This window comes from Ictidomys tridecemlineatus, chromosome 3 (genome assembly GCF_052094955.1).
Source record: "Ictidomys tridecemlineatus isolate mIctTri1 chromosome 3, mIctTri1.hap1, whole genome shotgun sequence".
Classification (NCBI taxonomy): Eukaryota; Metazoa; Chordata; class Mammalia; order Rodentia; family Sciuridae; genus Ictidomys; species Ictidomys tridecemlineatus.
Window position 1 is genome coordinate 168,503,304 of NC_135479.1, and position 27,632 is coordinate 168,530,935.

Genomic DNA, 27,632 nt, shown 5'->3' on the forward strand with positions numbered 1-27,632 from the left:
ATATGAGCTCATTCTTTATAACTTCTAGGTTTGTAGATTTTTTTTTAAAAATAGACTATCAAAAAAAGCAGGGAGGTCTAGGAGAAAGCTCACTGGGATGGAGGCTGCTCTGGTTTCCAATTAGAATGCTGGGCTCTTTACTTCCAAAATAAATATATGGCTACCTCCAGCTCTGAAATTCTGTATTCCTTTAATAACATCAATACATTTTTCATAGCATTAACATCCAAGACAGACAAGACCATAACCTCCCACTATAGAAAAAAACATGTTCCCACCTTTTGGTCATCCTCTCATGGTGGCTTCTCAGGTTGGCTGAAACCTATCCAGACATCTTTTTCCACAATTTCAAAGACCACCAAGGACTACTTACAATTATTCACAGATGTCTCTCTTCTCACTCTTGTTTCAAGGATGGCTCTTCTGCAAATCTTCCCCAGTATTTCCCTGCCTTCAAACCTGACTGCATTCAAGCATGCCAAAGTGCATGAGGCCTTCAGGTGAATGCCTGGTGTTCCAAGAGTTATTGAATGGAACCGAGCCATGCCCATTCCCTTTCAGTTGGCCATGGCAGGTTGAAAAGCTGTGTGAGAGATACAGCCCACAAACTGAAAAGACTATCTGACCCTTGACTTAGGTAGTTACCATGCTGGATGGTTAAGGAGAAAAGGCTGGGATGGCCAAGAGGATGTGAAATCCTCAGCAGGACTCAAGGTCACTGTAAACAGTGCTTTAAGACTGTGTGATGAGGAGGTGGCTGCCTTGCTTGGTTCATGTATGATACCTCGAGTTACAGTGGGGCTGTCCTGCCTCAACCAAGGGATGTGTAACCTAGATGATGAGGTGCATAGCCTCAGCAGCAGGAAAGGCAGCCAGCTGATTTCAGAGGCTCATTCTCAGGAACAGGTTCATCCAGTGTTCAGGGTTTTGATGAGTGTTCCCAAAGAAGGTTCACATGCTAATGTTTTGGTACACAGGGTGGTTCTGTTGGAACTTTCAGGGGGTGAAACCTAATGGGAGGTTCTCAAGTCATTGAGGATGTACCCACAAAGGGGACTGTGGGGCTCTAGGCCCCCTACTCTTCCTTCTTCTTCTGGGACCATGATAAAAGTGATTTTGTTCCACGTTGTGCACCATGATTTGCATATCTTATGTGCCTCACTGGAGGCCCAGAAGAATAGGGTTGCTAATCTTGGGCTGGAACCTCCAGAACTATAAACCAAACTAAATTTTTTTCATTACAGTGACAGAAAGCTGACTAATACTGGGTTGTCACTGTGGCATTGTCTTCAACCCTTCAATTTTCAGGTGAAAAAGTTTTCAACTTACAAAGGGCAGTATTCTTTAGGGACATGTGCCTGGGTTAGTTCACGAAGAGACTTCAATTTGTAACTAAAGTTGTGGGCAGAAGGGAGGAAGTGACGAAAGCTTAATCTATTAAAACTATGAAAGCTTGTATGGAGACTTAAACTGACCATTATTAGGAAAAGTCTACCCTTTTCCCCACAACTAGGGTCAGACTTAGTCAAATTACAGATAGGTGAACAAGATGCATCACCCTCCTTCAAACCCTTCTTACCTACACAAATCTAAATTGCCAGACTGGGGCAAAGGCAAGTTAATACGGCCAGAGAGAGGCTTAGCCTCTTCGCCTCACAGATTCTTTTTTTTTTTTTTAAATATTTATTTTTTGGTTGTAACTGGACATAATATCTTTATTTATTTATTTATTTATTGTTATATGGTGCTGAGGATCAAATCCAGGGCCTCCCACGTGCTAGGTGAGCGCTCTACCACTGAGCCACAATCCCAGCCCCTCACAGATTCTTTAAATGGGCAGAACAGTTTCAGTTATAGAATTTAAGCAAGATTTTAAGGAACTGTAACTAATTATATCTTGATATTAATGAATTCCACAGGTGGAAAGGCTGTTGGGATGATGCATTAAAATATGACCTTCATTACCATCCTAGATCAAAGATATGACATAACATGGGGTTTAAAAAAGTAGAAGTCACTGAGGGTAGGAGGCTGTGCATTAAATGGTATCCTGTAAGCCATTTGTAGCCTAGGTAAACCTTTAGCCAGCCCTCACTATTTAATTTATATATACTAATTTCTCTTCTAGAGAATTTGGAATAGTAGGTAGATAATAATTCAAACAGAACAAATAATAATAAGGTAAAACACCAGTTTTCCAGAAAAGAGTAAAAATATAAGGTGAGAAAATTTCAGTGGTGAATTAAATATCTATTTCATTTAGGAGTAGAAAAAAAGTAGAAAAATATTATGAAAGTCCTAAATTGTAGTAATGCAAAATTCAGTTCAAATGCACTTTGTTAATTGGTAAATGATATTGTGGAATCTTAAGCTTAGATACAATAAATCAATTTATTTTAATAGACATTAAACCTTGGGAAATGACCCAGAGAAGAAATTAAAACTGTTCTACATGTGACTAATATAAAAACTATTTATTGCAATAGTTGACTTAATTTTCAGTTGATACTCTGGTCTGTCTTCTTGACTAACCCCAGATATTTAAATAGTTGATTATCACACAATTTAAAAGCCATAAGAAATTAAAAATGGCCATTTTTATATTAGCCATCAAGAGTTGTATGTTTTTAGTTGATGTCTAGTATGAAAATATTAGCAGTGCTGATAGTAGGCAGGCTTAAATGCCACACTCTTTAGCAATGGCCTGAGAATCAAATTATCCTGGAAGCAAAGGGAGCTTTACCTTCAGAGCTGTTCATGTGCAGACCTCTCACAATTTTTGATTTTAAATATACAAGTTCATACCTAATTTTTGTATGAATAATTTTTAGTTTCATTTTCTAAAGGCAGCGTCCCAAATTGTAAAAGTGCAGGCCTTATCATCTTGGATCCACCCTAATAACCTAAGTGAATTAAAACACTGGCAGGCAGGCTAGGTCATTCCACATGTGTTATTGTCCGTCTTATAAGAGGTGTCCTCCCAAAGCTCCTGTTAATGCAGGAATATTCAGAGGTAAATGACCAGATTATGAGAGCTGTAACATAATCAGTACATCCTAGTTTGAACAGACTGCCTGGGTGGTAGCTGTAGCGGCTGGGGCATGGGTCATTGGGGGCATGCCCTGGAAGTTCTTACTTTGGCTCCTCCTTTGTCTCTCTGCTTCCAGAACCTCCCATGAGCTGAACAGTTTTCCTCTGCTGGGCCCTTCTCCCAGGAAGTGCTACCTCACCTTTGGTTCAGAGAATGGAGTCAACTGTATAGGCAGGCTGAGACCTCTGAAACTGAGCCCCAGGTAAAATTTCCTCCTCTAAATTGTTCTTTTTGAATATTTTGGTCACAGCAGCGGAAAAAGGTAACTAAAACAATATGCAAATGAGCAACCTGGAGGGAAGTACTCTAGAATAAACATGCTGTCAAGTCAAAATGCAATAAAACAATCTTAGTCTTACAAACAGTCATTTGCCATATGCAGGCAATGATATTCACAGTGAAAGTTGTTAGTTAAATGAAATTTCTCATGATAAGAAAGCAAGTTCAATCAGGAAAATCTGATTGACCTGCTCCATGACACATGCTCTGACAAAGTGGTGCCCTTTGTCTCCCAAGGGGCTCTTCCCCCAGACTACTGCATGCTGCTACTTATGGGACAACACAGTCTTCTCTTATTTAAACAGAAATTACTATTACTATATTAAGAAATAAAAGGAGTAAGAGTATCATCAGAGCAAAACAGCAACAGGGAAAAACCAACCATGCAACACTGTCCTAAAACAGTGATCAAATCAAACCAAGCTCTTTCTCATACTTACAGTCCACTTTTTACCCATACAGACTGGGTATAGAAGTGCAGGTCCTTGTTCAAAACAGAGTTCACAGCCTCTTCAAGGTGCAACTCTCTTCCCTCACAATGTTCCAGAGCAAAAAGGCTGATTGAGGGTTCTTCAAAAATCTAACAGCCCAAAAAAGAGAAAGCATTACCATATGGAATAGCCACACCTCAGTAACACCCTACTCTAAAGGCAAGGCACCTTGCATCCAACAGTCTCAAATGGATGAAATTTACTGCTCTACCCACTGAAGATATTACAGTGAAGGCCACACTGGAGAGATTTGCTTCTATTACTAATTTTTACTCACTATTTTAAAGTTGAAATTATCAGAAAAGTAATCTTCATAACTCAAAAAAAGGGACACAATAAAAAGTTACACTTGGTTCCAAATTGCATATTAAGGTTTTGTGGTAGTGTAACAGGTACCACATAACACTGTTGATGCCAGTGCTTTTAGTTGGCAATAGAATAAATATCAAATGGAACAGTACCTTCATTTCCCAAAATACTACAGAAGCAGTCACTGAGAATGGAGGACTTTATGGCCCTATCCTCTTACATTCTTAGGAGGGCAATAAAAGGCAATTTAATTTAAAAAATAGCTAGAAGGCACAGGAAGAAAGGAGATTTCTCCATTAAAATTAAGTATTCCCTCAATTCATCATGTCAGACAATAACAGAATCAATATTGTTCCTTTTCCTTCATTAGTATATGCAAGTCATCATGCTAAGAAACTTAGAGGATGAGAAATAAAAACAAGTCAACATCCTAGTATTTGGGGCATTACTACCTAACAGCTAAATTAAGAGAATTACAGATATCATTAATGCAATCTAGGGTCACCACACACACACACACACACACACACACACACACACACACCCTGTAAGAGTAGTCATAAGAAATCTATATTATTTTTAGCAGAAGGGAGATGGAATCAAGGAAGCTTTAAGAATGTGGTGGTATGTGAGCTCAGTTTCAAAGGATACAACGGATCTGGAAGGCTGAGAGAGAACAGAGGGAAGTTCTGCACACTGTGCAAAGCAAGGGAGACAGTTGCATGGATACATCAGATGAGCTGCAAGCAGAACCATTTAGTTAAAATACAGAGTCTGATGAGAAATAGTGTGAAGTACTTAGATTGTCTTATTGTGTACTGAGTTGCCTGCTTCCCCCATATAGCAACAGAGCAGGTGCAGATTGTTGCCAGGGAAAGTCCTTGAAGGCTTTTGATATAAGGACTAGGATTGCCCTGAAGTATCTTTAACTTAGTAAAGGAGAAGCAGTACACTAGCAGAGGGACTATGGTTGGGTCAAATAACATTAAATAAACCATCAAAAAGCATCTTGCACTCAAAAGTGACCTGAAGATACACTTGCAACTGGAGCAAAATGAATTATCAAAGCCTTACTCTTTGCAGCATTGTTTGGGATATCAAAGGATGAGGAATCATTTAAACGCCCACTAAGAGGAAACTAGTTGAATAAATTATGGTACATTCATAGAGGAATCCTGTGTAGCTGTAAAAAGGAATCAGGATCTCATTATGGAATGATAACCAAGGTAAATTCTTCAGAGACAAGTGAGGAATAGTGTAGAATAGCATATTTTATGTGCTAAAATTTTGTAGTAAAGAAAAACTTATATATGCATGTGCGCACAAACACACAGCCCCACACACATATATACTTGCATATACATTAAAATATTTGTAAAAAATAAATACAAAACCAGTATCCATGACCACCCTTTGGGAGGACAGCAACAGAGAAGACAAAGGGCACCAGTGGAATGAGTGGGAACAGTTTTTCACTGAATGCCTTTTGGTATACTTTTTGATTTCTGAATCATGGGAATATATTATTTACTTGGAGGTTTAAATTGTCAATTATTATGCATATGTTGCATTGTGTGTGTGTGTTTATAGGTTTTTCTTAAAATGGACCTTAGGAAACTTATCTGGCACCAACATAAATGAAGAATAAAGACAGAAATTCTGTTATAGCACCAGTAGACTGCTAGAAGATTAGAGACCAAAGAAAAAGAGACTGGACCTGAAATTCAGACCTGTATTGGGGGACAGAAGGAAGGTTAGGAAGAAGGGTATTAGAGGACAGAAGGAAAGTTAGGAACAGGGGATGACCAGGAAAACCCCTGAACAATAGAGTAGACTTGCAAAGAAATGCAAGGAATAAGTGAATAAAAAGAGGTAGAACGCTGTGGCTGGGAGCATGGTAGTATTTTGACCTTTATGAGGAAACCAGGAGCAAAAACTTGTCTAGCAACTAAGAACTTATGTTTAGAGCTGTGTGTCTTCATTGTAAGATAAGAGGCAGGCTAAGCTTAACAGAGACATTCAACAATACTCTGGACCTTTGGTACGGAGTTCAAAGGGAAAAGACCAGGCATTGAGTGAAGTTCAGAAACTCTCAGAAGCTGGATAACCACTGAAGCCTTGGGTGTAGGAAAAGGAGAGCCCAAAGAGAGCCCTCTACATTACATCAGTAAAGGGGAAAGAAAGTAATAGGGAAGAGTGGTCCCTCAACACACAACCTCCAGCAATGCTGAGGAGGGGGTGACCGCAATAAAGCTTGGGGGTTTGGCAAGTAGAGGCCAATGGAGAGCTTTATGAGAGCCACGTTGGTGGCGTATCTGTACTGAGGGGGAAACCTGGGCTGTCAGGACTGAGGAGTAAATGGTGAGAAATTGCAGACAGGGTATACAGGCAATTTTTAAAAGAAATTTGATGAAGAGAAGAGAAATAGGGCAGTGACCTCCAGACTTGCTCATGGGTACAGTGGAAAGTCACAATGAACAGAAAGAGACGGTTCCAGAGAAGGAATGAGAAATCCAATTTACTGTTTCTTTAGAACTACTTGTTGGAATAGGTCAGTAAGGGAAAGGACCACACTGGAAGGGATGAAATAAAAGCCAAGACAGGAAAAGGAAAAGGATGCTGAGAAACTTCCATTTAAAAATAGGAGAACATCTTAGTAAATTTCTCTTTATGTGGCCAAGGCTACCCTCTGACCAGAGGTCTTAAGCACTGTCCACTACAACTTTCTGCATCCTCAGAAATGGTATCTGCACTTTCCACTATGGCTGTCACTGGTCACTCGTGAGCATGAGCACAAGTGACCAAGGGACTGAATTCAAGTCATTTAATTGAAACTTAAAAATTCATGTATGGCTAGTGCCATGGTTCTGGATAGTGTCCTACAGATTGGGTGACACTGGGAAATAATGTAACAATTACCTTGAAGTGAGACAGTAAGCCTGGGGTGAAAAAGCTGCCCAGGAGCACTTCTCTTTCTCACAGTAACCATTACTGACTGGGCAGGAACAGAAACACATTACTAGTCACTGAGATACTGAGTGATCACAGGCAAGATTAGGTACCTCGACTGCTACCTGTGAAATAAAAACTGGAAGCATCTCATCAGTTCATAGAATAAATTAGAAGTGACTGAAAATGAGGAGACAATCAGAATCCACAAGATAAGCCTTTGACTTAATGTTGGATTTCTTCCAACATCCTCACCCTCAGGCTTTTAGAAAAGCATTTCAGCTGACGGCTATAGACACATTTACCTGTGGTGATGTTTGTGGCCCCTGCCTGTCCAGATGCCTTGCCTTTCTTCCCTTCCTCCAAAAGTCTCTACAATTTTTTTTTTCCTAATTCACTTGACAAAAAAATCTGACCTGAAAAAATAGATGGCTGTTTAAATATTTAATCCAATCTGTGTACTATGCATTTAGTTATGGAGTTCGTGCCAGAACTCTGCTGAGGGTGTTTTCTTATATACTACATTACCATGTAATATTTAAAAAGTTCCAAATCTCAAAATACATTCAGACTAGGGATGGTAGAACTGTCTTCACTCATTTACTCTTTACAATTTACTTTTAATGTAGCCACTACTGCTATCCAACTTTACAGATGAAGCATCAAGACATGGGTCACACAGTTAGTGGTAGAGCTGGTGTTTCAGTCTAGACACTGTGGCCTTAGAGGCTGTTCTTAACTCCATGCTACTGTCTTGAAGTGTTCTAGGTACCAATAAGGTTATAATGCAGATTATTTCCAATTGGCAGGTGTGATGAGCACTTGACCTCATTGTGCTCAGCTGGTAAGTATCCAGGATCCATTTTATTTACCTTGCTCATTGGCTAAACAAATGTATCTGCCATCTCAATTTGAAGCTCTGAGACCCTGGTACAAGTCCTCTGCTAGAATAGACTACATTTATATCAACACATCTTCTATAACTGGATAAAAATTTTAAATATAAGTTACTCCTAAGACTTTAAACTAGGCTGGAATTGTGGCTCAGTGGTAGAACACTTGCCTAGCATGTGTGAGGCACCACATACCAATAAATAAATAAATAAAATTAAAAAATCATCAACAACTAATAAAAAATGCTAAAAAAGACTTTGAATATTGTTCAATTCCAAAGAATTACCAAACTGTGCTGCCAAAAAGTTATTTAAAATGATAATAATTTAATAGAAGGCTCAAAAATCTCTAAGACTCCAATCTTAAGTAGTCAAGGTCTGTTATATTAAAACAAAATCCTACAAATGCCTACAGGCTATCAAAAATCTTAAGCGTTGCACAAAAATATGAATTAATCATTGTCTGTGAGCTGTTACGATATTATTAAGCACTTATGTGCTAAAGGTTTCATAGGCACTGGCTCATTTAATCCCCACATTTTAGAAACTTGCCCAGGGTCACTCAGGTAATAATTATTAATGGTGGAGTCAGGTCTTGACCCAAAGTCTGTCAGACACCAAAGCAAACTCTTTACAAGGAACTATAATTCTTCTTATAAAACCTTTCATTTGGTTTAGAAAATCAGATTCAAAATAGAACTATCTTTCTTAACTGAATTTTATTCTTTTTAAGAAATATTGTAATACATTTTAAGAAGAATAAGTAGCACAGTATATGACAATGTGCTCTAGATCCTGAAGTATTACATTTTAACTTTACTTCATTTATATCATTTATTTTTAACTGATGCATAATATGTGCCTATTAGAACATTTATTACTTGTGTTGGGAGCCATTGAACTCCTCTCTTCTAGTTTTTCATAAAACATATAATAAATTACTGTAAACCAGTCAAACATATATGGAATTTTGTATCAAAAAAGTTTTTGGTACCAGGGATTGAACCCAGAGGTACTTAACCACTTTATTTAGAGACTTAGCGCTTGTTGAGGCTGGCTTTGAACTTGAGATTCTCCCACCCCAGCCTCCCTAGCTGCTGGGGTTATAGGTGTGGGCCACTGTGCCTTGTTGTATCAAAATTTTAAATAAATAAAACATACCAAATATAGTAAAAAATAAGTCCCCTCTTTGCCCTTCCCTCCTCCTTTACCTTTCCCTAGAGGTACCCACTGTGCTGAAGTTGCTGTGGCTTCTTCCAGCTCATATTTTTATACTTCTATTAATGGTTATGCATCCTTTGTTTTTAAAATTTCCAGAAACATATGTTACTCTAACAACCTTTAGCAATCTTTTTTTTTTCTAATTGTGTTTCAAATTTACCTGTTTGTGTAACTAGCTTTCCGTTCCCTACTAATCATATGCTTTACTGCTTTCTCTTGCATGAATGTGCTGTGGCTTGTTTCACCCATCAATGCTGCAAATGCTGCCCTCATTTCCCCCCATTATAACGGATGCTTCTTTCACTAGCTGAACAGGAATAATCCCACTTCTCTGCAACTAAATCAAATTTTGGTATTTTTAAATGTTTGTATGTAAAGTAAGGTAATGTTACCTTGTTACAGTTTTAATTTATAGTTCCATGATTGCTAGTGAGGTGTACCATCTTTTGTATGTCCTAAGCCATCTTCTTCTATGAACTATTTATATTCTGTCAAATTTCTGTAAATCTAAAACTGGACTTTTAAATTGAAAATCCACTGATTTTTTGAAAGATTGTTTGAATGAGCTCATTTTAAATTCTGTACAGTAAACTTTTGTAAGTTATCTGTACTACAAAGATATTCTCTCAGTTTGTGTGGCTTATTGTATATAGCAGGCTGAATAACCCCTCCCTACTCCCTCTTCAAAATCCTAATTCTACAAATACAGTGTGTTATCTAACACAGTAAATGGAACTTCAAAGAAAGATAAAGAATTAAGGATCTTAAGACAGGGACATCAGTCTGGATTATTCAGGTAAATACATATAGCCACAGGTATCCCTGTAACAGAGAGACAGGAGGGTCATAAGAGCGAATTTGGAGGGATGCACTTTGAAGATGGAGAAGGCATACAGTCAGGAAAAGCAGCTGGCCTCTGGAAGCTGGAAAAGGTAAACCAATGCATTAGCCCCTAAATATTCCTAGGAAGAACAATACCTTCAATTTACCTGCAAGCTTCTGACAACCATAACTATAAGGTATCATATTTCTGCTGTTTTAAGCTAGTAAATCTGTAGTAATTTTGTTACATCAGTGCTATGCTTTGAATGTCCCCACCAAAACTCATGTTGAAATTTGATTCTCAACCTCAGGCCCTCAAAGGCTTGAACCTCAATCCAACTATGGTATTTGGAGGTGGTTAAAGTGAAATAAAACCATAAGGGTGCAGCCCTAAACCAATAGGACTGTGGCTTTATAAGAGGAGGAGGAGAGACCTGAGCTAGGGAGCTCAGTTCCTCTCCCCATGCGATGCTGTGCACTGTCTTGGGTCTCTGCAGAGTCCCAACCAGAAAAGACAATTATCAGACGTGGCTGTATCTTGAGCTTTCCAACTTTCAGAAGAACCATAAGCCAAGTAAACTTTTATATATATAAATTACCATGTCTGGGGTGTTCAGTTATAGCAACAGAAAATAAATTGGGACGAGCAGCAACAAGAAACTACTATGCTTTTTCTTACTAACCAATACTTTTTGTGTTTAAAAGAAATTGATCCTATTTCAAGATCATTAGAATAGTTTCCTATGTTTTCCTTTAAGTTGTAAGGTTTACTTCCCACTTTTAGGTTGTGTTTCAAGTTCAGTAATGTTCTAACTATCGTTTTCCATAACTATACTAACACCATTAGTATATATATTATGAACTGTTAAATAAATGGTGTTAGTATAGAGTCAACTATACTAACACCATTTATTTAACAGTTCATAATAGCTACATTGTAAGGCTCTCTGTGTCATCTTCCATGTTTTGGTATTATGTAAGGTAGTTTCTATGCTACTTATCCTATTCCACTGTTTCACAGGTCTTTCCTTGCACTAGTACCCAAAACCTTAATTATTACTGCTGCATAATAACTATGCATTTGCTAAGATAATTAATCCTACCTGTTATTCTAAAAATTATTGTCATGATTCTGGACCCATTCTTTTACAAATTAATTGTAGGATAATTAGCTATTAATTGTGTTGTGTGTTTTGTCATGTTTTATCCACCCCCACCACCAAAATAGACAAAAAGTTGTAAACACTTTGGAAGTGTATTGATTTGGGGGGAATCATACCTTTGAAATTATTGTCTTTTCATCTAAAACACAATCTTACTCCACCTTTTTATGTACTTTAGATACAGCTTTTATAATTTGCTTCAGAAAGGGCTTATTGTCTTATATTAGGTTTATTCCTATGTACCCTATAGTTTAATTGCTACTTTTCTTGTATCTATCTACTTTAAGTATACACATTAATCCCAATAACTTATTTGTAGATGCTCTTGACAGTCTTGTTTTTTCCACTATACTTTTCTTTTTGTTTTTTGTTTGTTTCAATCTTATAAATTGGCCAGGACTGCAGAGTACTGTGGAGCACAGGTGGTGATAGCAAAGACCTTTGTCTTCTGCCTGAATTTAAAGGAACTGCTTCAAATGTCTCACTAGCAGGGGGATGTTTACTGTGGATTTATGCTGGTGTTCATGTTCACAATGTATAAAATCATACTTTTGATGATATATGGGTTCAGTTTAATATCAACCAAATTCTTCTACTCTTTATAAACTCACAGCATCCTTTTGTTCTAGGGCTAGATTTTAAAGTCTTCCAATATTTGGGGCTGTGTCTCTTATTCAGTACTCTTGCAGAGAATGAATCACTCTTGTTAACTCTTATTACACCTCTTAAGATCATTTATGTCATCAGTCATAATTTCATATTCAGGTTTTCTACAGTCTCTTGTTATGTTTCTTTGACTCTGTCTGCTTATAGCTGCCAAGACAGGATTATTACTTCAAAGAAGGCCAAACTTCTATGCCAAATCACCATAGAGACATCAGAGAAGCAACGTGCAGACTATTGCTCCCATGGCAACACAATAAAAGCAAGTTACTGAACACACTATTGGGCCAATATTTATTATGCCTTACACTGTAGTTTGAAGCATTCACTTCCTTCTTGGATCAATCAAGAGTTGTTTAGGTTTCCTGCTCTCATTTATTATGTACCCATTATTCTTTTATTATCCAGTTTGTCTTTAAAGCATTTCATTAGTAGCTGGCAGCTGTAAATTATGGTTTTTGAAAAAACAAACAAACAAAATACTTTTCCACCCTCCTCTGACTTCCAAATCTACCAGTATAACATTGTATGTAGATAAGATACAAATCCACTGCAAGTTCAAAGTACAACCCCTCTTATGGAAAGAACTGAAGTAGACCAACAAATTGTATACAAGTACTGCTTACATAATTTTAGGCAAGAATAAATTAGCTTACTTAGTGTATTTATTAATGGATTCTTGACATCTTTATGGGCCATGTGCTAAGGAGAGGTGACCAAAATGTGAAAGAACTTAAGCTACAAATAAATACAGAACTTGCCTTAAATGACTTTACAGGTTCCATAGTTGTGATAAAAGTAGAAAGTGAAAAGCATCTTGAGATTCAGTGAAAGAATATTCAGGGAAGATAAATATCACTTCAAGAAACTGTCTCAGGAGGCTGAGACAGGAGGATCAGAAGTTCAAAGCCAGCTTCAGCAAAAGCAAGTTGCTAAGCAACTCAGTGAGACCCTGTCTCTAAATAAAATAAAAAATAGGGCTAGGGATATGGCTCAGTGGTTGAGTGCCCCTGAGTTCAATCCCCAATTACCACCTCCCCCACCCCAAAAAATAAAAGAGAGAGAAAGAAATGTGGATCACTGAAAGGTTCTTAGAACTGGAGTCCTTTGAATTAGGTCTTAAATGATTAAAAGAGGAGAAAGAAAAAAAGGTGTTTTATGTTTCCACATAAGTGATACAAAATAAGAGATAGTTAAAGCAAGGCATTGGGAGGGGGCAGTGGTAGCTTTGTAAACAGGACACATGAAGGAGAATGAGAAATAATATTGGGAAAAGTAGGTTGGACTAGACTTTATTAGAAGGTTATAAGTTCAAAGCTGCAAACAGGAAGAACTGAAGAAGAAAGGGCCCAAAGGAATAAAATTAGTGAAGTGACAATAACAATAGTTTGGAAAAGACAGAATAAAGCTCTAAACTTAAGATAATGGAAAAAAAACATTACGTAGGTACACACACCCACACCCACACCCACACACACACCCCTCCATCTCTATTCAATGCTTAGCTACTAATTGTGTGTTAGAAATCATGAAAAAGGTAGAATCAAAGGTGAATACTAGTTTTATGAGCAGATGATGGAGTAATAGCAAATGTATTCAACAGAAATAGGGAATAAAAGATGAAAAAATCTAAAAGGGAAAATGGGATACTGCTGGAACTTACTGAGAAAGACCCACTTGGAATCTAGGAATGGGACTCAGGAAATAGGAGACTTCCTGCTTACTCTATAGATCTGGGAATCATGTGCATTGACAGAGGAACAGAGGTGAGAGCCAAAGTTATGATAATGGGAATTTCCAGGTACAAGAAAGAAAAGGCCAAGAACAGATCTTTGGAAATTTCTATACTTTGAGGGTCCAGGAGAAAGAAGACATTTGAATTTGATGATAGTGGGCTCACTGTGCTATGTAATTCTCCTTTAATTTTGTGTTAAGTAGTTAGCACAGATTTGGTACCCGGTAGTGGTTAATACTTGAATAAACAGATATGAAATGCATATTCAGTATTGTTCTCATTGTGCAGCCTTAATAATATCTTTGGTCAAGTAGAAAACCCTTAAACTTCCTTTTCCTCAGTTACTAATCAGTTCTCTTTTTCTTTCCTGCAATTTATACTCATACCCCAATTTTCACCTTTGGCCTTTTGTCATCTTGTTGCTCTTTTATACACAGTATGATTAATGCTAAATATAGAAGTCTTTGGTTTCAGACCCAACAAAACACTTAAGCTTCAGTATTCACTCCCTTTCATCTTAAAAGATCTTCTTGTAACCGGTGTTAAGCACAGATAGTTACCAAAACAAGGCTGGTTAAAAACCTTAAAGAGAAATAAACCAATAGAAACCCACTTGAAATTCATACTTAGTTGTATAATCCAATGCATAATTTTCCAGAAATATAATGATGTCTTATAAAGATCCTGATGAAAATCTTGTTGATTTCATTATTAGGCCACTTAATTTGATTTCACTTTTCTCAAACAGCTCCATTGAATTTCTCAAAATAAAATTAACCAATAATTTTATAATTCCAAATGAATTCTAAGAAGGGATTATGAACCATGTTCTGGGGTAAGTTCCTCTGCTGGTTTACCATACACTTCATCTGACAGCCACCAAGCTATCCTCATGCTTTCGCTAAAAATTATTCTCAACAATCTTTTTCTTTTTCTTTTTAAAGGAAGTTAGTGCTTTTACAAAGGCAGAAGGAAGAATATGCAAAAATTATTAAAATTTCATTATCTCTGATAATCTCCAAAATCTGGTTATAGAGAACATGTTATGAGTTCAATACATCTAAGGTAGATCACATTATTCTTTGAATATATTTACTCTGTCAACTTCCCCCACTGCCCAAGGAGTAGGGAGGAAGAATCTGTTCTCCTGTCCCATTAATATTTGGGCATGATCTTATGATTTGCTTTTGAGAACATAATGTAAATAGGCAAATAATACTGTAACTGAGCAGAAGTTTCTGAATTTGAGAATCTCTCTTCCTCTAACTGACATAAAAATAGGTATGTCCCTAATCAGTGATGTTCCCATCACCTGGTCCCCAAAATACATAACAAATGTACCTAAAGACAACTGATATCCTTGAATGGAAGCCAAGCCAACTCTACAGCAAGTTGCTGAGACAAAGAATGAAAAATAAAAATGCTGCTACATACCACTGATATACTGGAGAGTAAAGGGAAAGCTAATATACAATATTATTTCTTTGGAACATGAGAAACCTAGGGTTAGATAGATTCTTTCTCATGTCCAATCAGAAATATGACTACAATACTTACTTGCAGCAGAAGTAGAGGTTTTAAAATACCTGTTATAGCTTTTTTTTTTTTTAACAGATACACAGAGACCCAGATAAATTGATTTTCCCAAGGTCACATTAGTAAGAAACAGAGCTATAAACAAGGCCTCCAGCTCTTTTCACTGTGAAATTTTCACAACACTGCAAATTATGCATCCAGGGACCTCTAGAACACTATCTGCAGCTATAGAAGTTAGCCTGGTACAAACTGTCATTTGTAAAACATACTGATCTTGTATGAAAATGAAGTCTTAAGATTCCTTAATATTATATATTATGACACTAAATGGTAAGTCATAGCATGTCTGGTAATGCTGACAGCAGGCCACATCCTTAGAATCTTCAGTTTTAACTATCTAAAGCAAAATCAATGAATAAACTTATACATACTCAACCAGACAGAAACATTTCTGAAAATGAATTCAAAATCACACTGGGTCATGGCATAGACATTGGTGTTAACAATGTATATAAAAAGGTGTATGAATCCCTAAGTAAAAATACAGAGGGCAGAGGATGTAGAAGAGACCAGAGAAGCAGAAGAGGCAAAAAATGTCCTTTAATACCAAGGGAAAGGAGATACAGAAGCTGGAAAATGTAAGCAACTAAGACCTGGGAAGCATACATGTCTTTTGTAGGGAATGTAAGCTTATTTCAAGATATGGAATTAGAATTCACCCAAATCTTATGCTCAATAATCTTCTGGTGACTATTTCAGTTTCCCATGTTTTTCTATAGAGGCAGAAAAATCCATAGATCAGACTTCTCAAGCTTTCCAGTCATTAGAATCTACTTAATACAAATTATTAAATTAGCCTTCCGTTTTACACATCAGTCTCCCTGGCTCTGGTCAACTCTTCAGGGCCTTCCAGGTAAAGGATAGTTATTTTTCCAGGGTAATATAAACTGGTGAAGCCACTTTGAGGTCAATCTTCAGGTCTTTGCTGTGACGCCCAACCTTACTTTATACTCCTTCAACCCCAAACCCATTGCCCTAACTTACCTTCAACAAAAACCTTTCAAAGACTTAAAATATACCAGGAAAAAGCATTAGGAAATATGCTGCCCTTTCATAATTGAATGTCCTTCCCAACAGGCACCTTTACCTGCACTGCCTAGATTCCAGAGGACCAAATCCAGAGGTATGCAATTGTACACAACTTACATGTAAGCATTCCTCTCTGTAGTTTTCACTCCAGATTTAATTACTCATTTTACACTTCCTGAATATAAAATAATTTTAACTCTTCAAAGGAAAACAGTAGTGCTCATTAATTTTGATCCTGTTTCTAAATTGCCTTTCCTAGAAATTTAATTTAGTTCACTTAATTAAGAATCCTACAAAATCCTTTCAAGAAGGTACTTTATAGTTAAAGCTATATCTTTTGCTTTTAGAGTTAATAAAAAGTAAAGATCTGTCTATTAATCCAGCTACTGTAAGTTACTTTCCCAGAAAATCTGGACTATGCCTTTTTCAACTTTATTGAAATCTACAGACACTGACCAGATCACATTTTTTTTTTTTATGTGATTCTTCCTCTGATAGGAGTTATTCTTTCCAACGTGGTAGCTATTGGGCCAACGAGAAAGACTAAGGACTCTATTTTTATTCTTCTTCCACAGCTAAGTTGCTATACTTAGCCTGATACCAAAAATATTCTATCCAGGAATTCCTCATGAAATAGGATGAGATTGCTTTGGTTGAGATCAAAGAACCAGAGTATGGCCATTCTCCCTGGAATCAGCTCTGGCCAAAAGGTCTGAGTCATACCCACTATTATTTAGTGCTTACAGTCGGCTCTGTGTGAATTGCAAGTTTGGACCAGACATGCCCCAAGATCATCATCATATTTAGCTTGAAAATGCCCTGGATCTTCCCTGCTTCCTCTGGAAATACACCTTGAAACCAGGAATATTAGAGTAGTGGTTCTGTTTTTCTCACATTCTGAATAAATTTTTTGAAAAGGAGACTCTATTTGCTCTCTAAATGTGGGCCTCCAAGATAAATCAGATAATTCTGCATGCACTGGGCAGAAAAGCCCTGGCTCCCCCAAAGGCTCAATCAATAACAGTGATAACCCATGCATTAATGTAATTGGAAAGCTGAATAGCAAGTTGCATGTGACTTATCTAATAGAATAATAAGGTAGTTGGTTATTATTTTTATATTTAAGTAGCTAAAACAACTATGGTACCAATAGCTAAGGTTGAATTGACTGAATTTAGTGTTCACTTATGTACTAGGCATTTTAAAAACATTTAATATTTAATGATCTTTTGAACTATTATTTGCTATAGATAAGAAAATAAGAAACTTTGTGAAATTATTAACCTGGGATTTATATTATTCTAGTTTTGAGTTTTACACTCCCTCTTAAAGGAAAATATCAATCACATTTTGCTTAGATTTCATGAGTGAACCTCAATTTTATAACCAACAAGTAAATTATTCATATTTTATTATTTCTTCCTATAACATTTCCTCCAACTTCACATTATCAATTATTATTCAAGGAATTAAGCCCTTCATGTACACTATTTTATTTAGTTCTTAAAATAATCCTTTGAGGTAGGTATTATTACTATCTTTCCTTTACAGATGAGGAAGCTGTGGTTCAGAGAGATGAAGCAATTTGCCTAAGGTTATATACATGGAAACTGATGGAACTCAGCTCAAATCCAGGTCTCTCAAGTGCCCTAAATTCTTACACAATTAAATTGGACAAGAAGGACAGTCTCATAATTATGCATTCAGCAAAACACTTACATAGTCAATGGGTTTGAGGGATTTGACTGTAGATGTTGGGCAGCCACAGGAAGTAAGGTCAGCATATAGGCCTTCTTCTAATACACACTGGTTATAAAAAACGCCCTCTTGGTAATACAGGAGCCAGCTATAAAACAAGCAGTAAGACATTCCATTAAATTATATTCTGTCAGCACTGTGGACTCATCTTCATGTTGTGGAAACTGGGGTAGAGCCAGGACACAGAAGTCGTGGTGTTAATTAGCACAAGCTAATAAAACTTCTGCCACTATTATTTATGGATTGCTTACCTCATGCCAGACATGAGACTAGGAATTTTATATACATTTTTTGACTGTGTCCTTATTCTTTGAGTTAGAACATATCCTAATTTTTATAGGCAAAAAAAACTAAGTATTAGAAAAGGTTAGCTGATTTACCCAAATCCACCCATCTATTACTTGATAGAGTTAAAATTTGAAATGAGATATTTGCTTTGCACTAAAGAGCATTTTCATTTAGTACTTTCAGGTACAAATCCCTAGGATCAAATTATGGGGATGATTAAGTACTTGAATAAACTATATCTTCTTTTGGATAAAATAATTTTCTGTATCTTACTGATGAGCTTAAATGAATAAGCCTGGATGAATGCAAGGAAAAACTAACTGGTTCTTAATAATTCAGTTTTGGTATGTAAGTGCTAGCCCTGTATCTTAAGATCACCAACTGTACTAAATCTAGACCTTTAAATGTTCACAGAAATGTTCTGACATTAAAACTTATTGTCATGGCTTCTATGTATTAAACATTTCTATAAAATTTATCATCCTGTGTCACAGGTTTGCAATGTGCTAAGCATGATGGAGCTACATCCTTCATGAATATTCCTTTAGTCTTTAAAAATCTTTTGGGATAGGTGCTATCATTATCCCTCCTTTACAGATGAGGAAACTGAGGTTCAGAGAAATGACCCAATTTGCCCAACATTACAAAGCTGGGAAGTAGTAGAACTGGGGGCTTAAATCCAGGTCTGAAAAAGCTAGGTGCTCACACAATCTCCATGGTTCCTAATTTCTTTTATTAAGTTATAGTTGTGTATTTCCTATATTGATAGAGACATGTGGGCTAATCTGTCCTAGATTTTAGTACCAGGAGAAAACGATCTTCCTCTAAAACAAACTTCAAAGCTTCTTTTCATGAGAAAATGAAAATAAATATCTCTTCTAAGATATTCTTTTTTATCTTAATAGAGAAGAAACTCAAGCCAACTAATGATAACAAAATTATTTCACTTCCTTAGTGCTTATTTTTCTTTCTTACTAAAGAGTTGCAGATAATCTATATATATAATCATTAATTACTTTATGTGTTTTAATAATGTAAAACATTTTCTTTTTGGGAGTATAAAAACTATCAAATATAGGGAGGTTCAGAGCAGAAGAGATATAGGAAATATGAAAGGGAAAAGACTACTCAAATTAGGGTGAATTTTTTTTTTTTTTGGCAGTGGGGTAGAGGGTATTGGGGATTGAATTCAGGGACACTCCACCACTGAGCCACATCCCCATCCCTATTTTTTTCTATTTACAGAGAGGGTCTCACTGAGTTGCTTAGTGCCTAGCTTTGGCTGAGGCTGGCTCTGAATGTCATGATCCTGCAATCTCAGCCTCCTGAGCCAGTGGGATTACAGTCATGTGCCACTGTGTCTGGCCCAGGGTGGATCTTTACCAAGGATTATGGTTTGGGTTGAACCTTAAATGATACATTTGGAATAGTACTGAGCAGAAGTCATAAAGTTATATACCTTCAAGAAGGCAGGCAAGTAATGCAAATAAGTAGTGTACCGAGTTGAAAAAACAGTAGGAAATAAGGATATGGTACACTGGGAAGCACACACATCCCCCCCGCCCCACTTGGTATCAGCAACAGCCAAAGGTGAAAGCTTTCTCAAAATCTTGGAATCTGCTGTTTTTTAAAAAAGGACAGTGGAAAACAGGCTCTTCTGAAATAATATATCCTATACCTAAGTACTGTTAGGAAGAAGCTTTTATTAATGTACAGACTGAACAAATAACGTTTGCTGGCTACATTCACCAGAAACCTACAATCTTTGATATAGAGCAGGGGTCAGCAAACTAGCCTGTGGACCAAACCTGCCCTGGCATCTGTTTTCATACAGTCCGTAAGATGAGAGTAGTATTTACATTTTTAAGTGGTTTGAAAATTTAAAGAAGACTATTTCATGACATGTAAATATTACATACAATTCAAATTTTTATGCATAAGCACCGTTTCATCAGAGCACAGCTGGGCCTACCCACTGGTGTCTTCTCCATGGTTGCACCTGTGTGACATTGTTACGGTGGCATTACTAAGTAAACTGGGGCAGAGACTACTCAGCCCACAAAGCTGAGAACAGTTACTATCTGGCCCTTTACCAAAAAAAAAAAAAAAAGAAAGAAAGAAAAATTGCCAACTGCTGGTACAGAGCGTAAGGAGGAATACAAATAGCCAACTAAATATTGGAAGAGGGGAAGACAAGAAAAAAATATAAGAACAGAATGGAGAATGAAGAGGGAAAATGAAACTAGTTGATGGCAAATCCTGGAAAAGGTATGATCTGACTGGTATTAGAGAGTGACTATGGGAATTAAAAATCAGAAAAATATTAAACTGGGTTTTGGGACAATAAATGGGTTAAAATTGGTTTGTGATAAATACTAGAGACAAGACAATAGAACAGGGGATGACTGGGAGACTCAGTCTCTACTGGATCAGCAAAGGAAGGGAGGAAGAATAGAGATATTTTAACAGGTTATTCAGCAGATATTTGACAGAGATGCTGAACTGTATACTTTGGTTAAAAATGATAAGCTTTATGGTATGTATATTTTACTATAATAAAAAAATTGAGAGACTATATTTCAGCCTTGAGTATGACATACAGTTTCATATATATGTGAGAAGATTTAATATGTTACTGCAGCGGGGAGAATATAGAATTCAAAAGGGGAAAAAAACTCTCATAGACTATTTATTTGGTGTGACTTTGGCAAACCCTAACTCTGAATGTGGTTTCTTCATCTGTGAAATGTGAATGATAAATACTTCAAACAACAATGTGAAAGAAAAAAAAAGAAAAAGAAGTATGTTGTCTTACATGGACAAAATCAGCTATTTTTGGTAGCATTCTATTACGCGATAATAAAAACATACAATATAAACATTCAAAATATTAAGAAAATAGTAACAAAATCATCAAGATGTTCCCACAGCTGGTTACTTGTAACATTCTTTCTTGGTTTCCATAATAACTCAAAATGTAAATTTGGCAAAATTGACATAAGCCAGTTAGTAGTTGACCAATCTTTAAAAAAGAAAAAAAAAATTAATCTCACTATGTATGCAAAAAAAGTCAGCTCTCTGTAAATTTAAAACAAATTTAGTCATTATGTAACACCAGAAAATACTCAACAAGAATACTTACCAACCTCGAAGAACTTTAAAAGAACATGGTGTAAATGAAGTCAAATCAGAACTTTCTTTTGTAAAATCTATACATTCACCTTGGAACCCTGGTTTACTGAATGCTTTGAGCTGCAAGAAAAAGCACAACAGAAAATAATTGTTTGACATCATCATAATAAAAACCTTAAATATACTTATAAAAAATCAGCAAAATATTGACTTGTTTTATCCATTACCAATAAATTTAGGTTAAGGATGATAGCATTCTCCTTAAAGTCTCCTTCTGACAAGTTTCCAGAAATACAATTTCAAAATCTATTTACCATTTTCATTCATCTTTTGCATCAAATAGTGGGCACAGATGCCTAGAAAATAATTCTACCTGTAAATCATAAGGGATTTACAATGTGATTTTGTTCATCATATCGAAAAATATTATCCTGTATGGTGTGACTAGAAGTGGAAAATAAGAAGCAATTTAGTGCTCAACACAAAAGAGGTTCAGATGGGTGTGTGGGAGATTTGGTATGCCTTTTCTTTCCCAAAGTCTTCCTGATCCACAGTTAATAAAAGTGAGAAGAAGAGAGCATGAGGGTGCCCTGAGAGCACAGGAGCAGATGGCAGAGAAGATAATAATGGTGGGATTAGTGGAAGATTTATGGTGAAGAAAGAAAGGCATCTGTGTCATGTATTTCAGCTTACAGGCTTCATTTTTTTCTGATAAGAACATCTTTAACATACAGCTTCAGCCATATACCACTACATTTCTACTTTAGTTCTTTTTGTCAAGAAACATCCATGAAATCCCAACTATAATTCCCCTTAGGATCAGAGAAATAATAATCTGAAACTCTAGTGGCCTTGGATCACAAATAAGAAAAAAATTAATGAGCACTATAAATACTTCATAATACACTAGAGACTTGAAACAACGTGGCCCGCGGTCCACCCTGCACTGACAGGCCAGCATTGTAGCAAAGCATGCATCATCACGGGTGATCCTCAGCAGCACTTCTCCTGCTGTCACCCGGGTCAATGCTTCTTTGAGCAGCTGGTGTTCACTGCCTTCATCTTCCCAAGGGTCCTTTGAGAGGAACTGTTTCTTGGCTGTCTTATTCTGCTCTGACCTTGCTCGGTCTCCTATCAAAGGTCAACCAAAACCAGGGAGGTAAGAGACCCAATTCCCCCCTAACCAACTGTGGCTTGCACAACATGACTTCCCATTGTGAAGCCACACTGTACTTGGAAATTAAAATGCCAAGTAGCTCCTCGGCCTCAAAGAGATGAGATCTAGCAAGTTTCTGTCAGGGTCCTTACGGTGCATACAAAGGATGGCAGTAAAAAGTAAGACAAAACAAGACCTGATTTTGAGGTAAAGGTTTATAAACCTGAGGCTAAAACACAAATCACTTTTAACCTCCAAAAGTGCATGTGTCTACAGCTTACAAATATTATCTAAATACACAGTAGAAATTAGAAAAAAACATAGGCAAGTAAGATTAGCTATGTTATTAACTGCTTGTATTTCTAGATTGTTGCATTAATTTTATACTGCTGAGTTCAAGATCTGTATTTCAGTATTTCACTATGAAACCATGAAATGTCAAAAGCTTTACTGTTAACAATGCATGTTAAGGCATGGTTCAGATGGCATATTTGGTAGTTATCTCTGGTTTTTAGTCTGTCTTCCTATCCAGAAGAATAAATAAAAATTCATACACATACACAAATAATATCATAAAGTCATAATTTATGACATCTTTCAGTGAACTTTAAAAATTAGTTTTAATGCTTAGATAAGTTTATTTTTACCCTCAAAATGAGATTATATGGCTTACTTAAAATTAGACCAACGCCATGGAAGTAACACATCATTTTGACCATCTTATAAATGCCTCAGAGTACAATAATTTTCATAATAATATTCTGAGGCTGGTCCAAACAGAATATAATTCTATTTACTAATTATTGAATTGTGGTTTCTACTCTTGGTGAAATTCAGTGACAGTGCCTCAGCAAAATCAAGTTCTGGGAAAACTAATATAATCACACAGCAAAACAGATTTCTGTAAAATCTTCATCATAACTAATAAAGAGAAGTATATCATATGTGATAATTGCACAGCAGAAAGATACCTGGATAAATTACTGTGGTGTTTTCCTTTCCAGTTGAATGGCAAATACACATACAAAGTGACTCAGATAGGTTGCTTAAAACTCAGGCAAACAGATGAACAACAGATGAGTTGTTTTCAAATGACGCCTATCCCTCTGCACCATGTGAGCATGTCTCAGTCCCTGCCAGCTCCCCACTTTACTTAAGGGTATGGAAGCAAAAACAAGAACATCACAAAACCCAGCCTACCACTGACTGGCAGGGTGTCTTTTCACATATATTGTGGCATTTCTTCCTTAAAACTGTCCTCAGGCAGAAAATATCACCACTTTATGCTGAAGATTTTGCTTTTGCACTGTGTCATTATCACTTATGATATACATGAATAAAATGGGGTATTGTCTAAACTGAAAACTCAAGAACTTAATTTCTAACCAAATACAGATGCTGTGCTCAATTTATTTCACAATATCAGAGCCATCTTTTGACATAATTTTATTATTCCCAAATTAGATTAATTTCTAAGAGAAACTTTCTTCACTGTCTGAGTAGGACTTTCCCTAAGAATCTGGACCTCCCTCATACACATTAGGAGACTGTTAAACAAAAAAAAAATCTTGTTTCCATTCTTCAATTATATCACACCTATCTTGTATTATGGTGTTATGTATTTCTCACGTCAGTTACATAGTCTATCATAATTTTATTTCCCTGAGCACTCACAGAAGACTTTCTTAAATAGTTCTTCCTATTTTTGGACTTTGGAGTCTACAAAAACTGTCTAGATGCAGTGTAACAAAGAAGAGTTTTTCTCTGTACTGTTCTTAAGTCTTACTGATATTTGCCTAAAACTGCAACTGCCATTTTCCTATTCCCATTCATGACAACAGTAACCATAACTAATACAGATACTGGGATCACGTTAAAATTCAATGAAACTAAGTTATCTAATAGAATAAAATATCCAGTTGTTTTTCTCAGCTAGCATTATGTACAAAAATGAATCAAAGGCTTCAGTATTTTTTAAAAATCCAAAATTTTGATTTTATTTATAGATGAACTTTAAAAATACCCGAGGGACTCATGGTATTTGGTTCGGTCTATGAGGGCAATTGGTGAGAATTTCTAACAGAACAATGCAACTAAACTAAAATTGAAAAATTAATTCATTTTTATGAGATTAAATTTAGTGAGATTTCTGAAATTCAGGACTTGCTAACACAAACGACAATGACAATATAAAGATAATTCATATTATATTTAAGGTTTGTTTTTTGGGGGGGAAACAAAATAAAATGCCACCTGTTAATAATGAGAACTCTATATAATGATAGTGATGCTATGTATCTTGATTTGATAATTTAAATTTAGTGACTCTTCAGCCTTAGGTGAAAAACAATCTACTCAATAAAAGGCGGGGTTCTAATAGTATCCCAAATAAAATGTGTCATAATATATTAACAGCAATATTTTTATTATCCTAAGTCTCATGATATATGTTAATCATTAAACACACTTTCTAGTGACTTGAGGTTTCCCTTAAAATCACCAGCATAAAAAAAAAAAAATCCTTATCTGAGTAAAACTCTGGAATGTAACAACTGCCTTCTTACTCCTCAGACAGGGAGAATAAGTAGCCCCCTGCACACAGCACATGCATGACCAATGTGCATATTAGAGCTACCTGTGAAGGAGACAAGACTTTCTGGTTAGTGAACAGAACCCCTGTGTCAGCCAAGACTTGTCTATTTGGGTTTAGGTAATTATAAATAAGAGAAACACCTGAAAATGTGGCCAAGAGAAAACAATAAGAGCTCTGATACCGAGTAAACAAAAGAAGCTTTGTACATGTGTCACCAAATATGCAGTTATCATCTGCCTTCAGAAACGGGTACTGTACAAGGCAATTATTGAGCTCTCTCCAGAAAACATGAAGTGCAGCTGACTTCACTGGGCATTTTCTGCTACTTCCTTTCTTTTCAAGTTTGGCCAGAAATACTATAAAGAAAACCTCCCAGCAATGGGCCCCACACAAGGAAGTGCACGCACACACACACACACACACACACACACACACACACACACACAAACCCGCCACCAAGGACGGAGAGAAACAGCTTAAAAGAATGAGATTTTTAAACTGTACTTTAAGCTCAGAAAATGTGCAGTTTGAAATGATCCCCGTGTAACTCCCTTATCTACTTGGTTATTTTGATTCATGTGAAAAAAATATTTTAATAATCCACAGTTGGGAGTTTTCAAAAATTCAAAATAAAGATCTGGCAGCAAATGTCTTTAAATACAACTACTCAATTATATTCAAAAAGGAAATGTTCCCGATAGGCCTGAGCTAATCAGAAAATAACAAAAACTAAAAGGACCGTGAGTGAAACACTGTGAAACCATGCTCATCTGAAACATATAAATATTAGCAGGAATATGACAAAACATATGCACCCAGAGGAAAAGCATCATGTAAGGTAGCCAGTACTATTTAAAACCACTCACTACACTTGGCTTTTGGATAGCAAGTTTTCTGAATAGGGGTATTTAAAATGAAACAAAGGAAGCAGTTGCTCATCCCTTCCTTTTATGTCTGTGCTGCTTGTCCCGTGATGTGTCCTCCCTTCATGCCCAACTTTGAAAATGTGGCTCTGTTAGTGGAGTCAGGAAACTAGAAAATGTCAATTTTGTTACTTCTGGCTGTGTGTGTGATTAATGGCACTTAAATTCTGAATCTTAGTTTTCTTAACAATAACTGGGATTAACATTGACCTCACAAATTATTAGAAGTATGAAATGGGCACGATTTCTCGCCCACAACAGATAATAAACATGAGGCTCCAGAGTATTACACAATCCACTTCAAACCACAAACACACCAGAAATGACCAAGTAGGGTTTCAGCTTCATGAGTGCTTTAGAGCAGCATTTGATGTAGGCATTAGAAATCCAGGGGCCTGATAAGCATGTCAAGACAAAGACTGCTCCTTGCTATTCGCTCCTCCAGAGACAGAATAATAGACTGTCCTGAAAAAGATCGTGATATGAAAAAAGAATAGGAAGATGGGAAATAAAGAATGACACATGTTCAAATGACCCTAACTGGATGAGAGCAGCAGCCCTGAAAAAAAAAAAGAAAAATGAAAGATAAGGTGACAAATCTAGGCCCATATGTCCACTAACAAGGACGGGCACTCCTCTGCTTACCAACAATAATATAAATTGTCCTGCCACACAGAAAAGTTATTTGAGACGAAGATTTGAGGAAAGGGCACAAATGTTTTTGGTAAACAATCTAACAAGTACAAGTCGAGAATATTTTTAAACATACCAAATGCGGAGGCTCATTTATCCCAAGTGGTTCCTGAAAAATACATTAAAACAAAAAGGAAAACTGTCATCAAAATAATCTTAGTCATCTTTCTTAATGTTTTGAAAATATCCTTTGAAAAGAAATTTAATGATCTGATCAATTTACTAGATTCCTTGAACTGGCTATGACCCTCAAATAACCTTGGGAAATTCTGTGATAATAACTTTAGTATTTATGACTAAGTCATTTTAAGTAACATTGTGGCTGGGAGAAAAATGGGCTCCAGTGCCCACTAGAAAGAAAGAAAGTCTGAATTTCTGACCCCAATCTCATGGGCACTCTTATTATTCTACAGTGTTTGTTATTATACAAACTCACCATAATCACTTACAACTACATGATTTTGGACACCAGGAATATTTCCTCTTTGTGAAATGCCTTTCTGCCTGGAAAATTTCCTTCCATCCCTTAAGATACTACTCAATATACCTTTTTTTTTTCTTTTTTTTTTTTGCGGTGAAGTCTCCAACTCCCCTGTGCTGGGAAGCCCCTCCCAGGCTCCCTCCCCACTGCCTACACACTTCATTTTCTCACTAATCACACATAATTAGTTGCTTGTACATCTACACTTCCCTCTCCGCAGGGACCAGAGAGCCACCAGGGCAGTCTTATTCATCTTTATCTACAGTAATCAGCACAATGCCTGGCATATTAGAGGCACTAAATAAATGCTGCTGAATGAATGATCAAATTACAGAATCATCTCATTCCTGTACCTAACAGCTATATA

General features: G+C 36.5%; 2 protein-coding genes across 4 annotated transcripts in view; one reads left to right on the top strand and one right to left on the bottom strand.

Moving 5' to 3' along the window:
* Window positions 1-12,160, top strand: part of Riox2 (ribosomal oxygenase 2) — a 43,814-nt gene extending 31,654 nt beyond the window's left edge. The window contains exons 12-13 of one of the 3 annotated variants that reach the window (XR_013436932.1): window positions 3,168-3,293; window positions 7,929-12,160. Coding sequence is in view for 1 of the 3 variants with exons in the window: in XM_078044413.1 (XP_077900539.1) it covers window positions 3,168-3,179 (12 nt within the window). In the remaining 2 variants the exon portion in view is untranslated. Of the gene's footprint in view, window positions 1-3,167 lie in introns of all 3 variants that reach the window. The other 2 variants (XR_013436933.1, XM_078044413.1) reach the window with 2 other exon arrangements.
* Window positions 1-27,632, bottom strand: part of Crybg3 (crystallin beta-gamma domain containing 3) — a 111,964-nt gene that overhangs the window by 8,400 nt on the left and 75,932 nt on the right. Inside the window, exons 15-18 of the mRNA XM_005336767.5 lie at window positions 26,861-26,893; window positions 21,430-21,539; window positions 17,961-18,087; window positions 3,811-3,950 (exon numbers count right to left, since the gene is read on the bottom strand). Coding sequence (XP_005336824.2) covers window positions 3,811-3,950; window positions 17,961-18,087; window positions 21,430-21,539; window positions 26,861-26,893 — 410 coding nt within the window. The remainder of the gene's footprint in view (window positions 1-3,810; window positions 3,951-17,960; window positions 18,088-21,429; window positions 21,540-26,860; window positions 26,894-27,632) is intronic.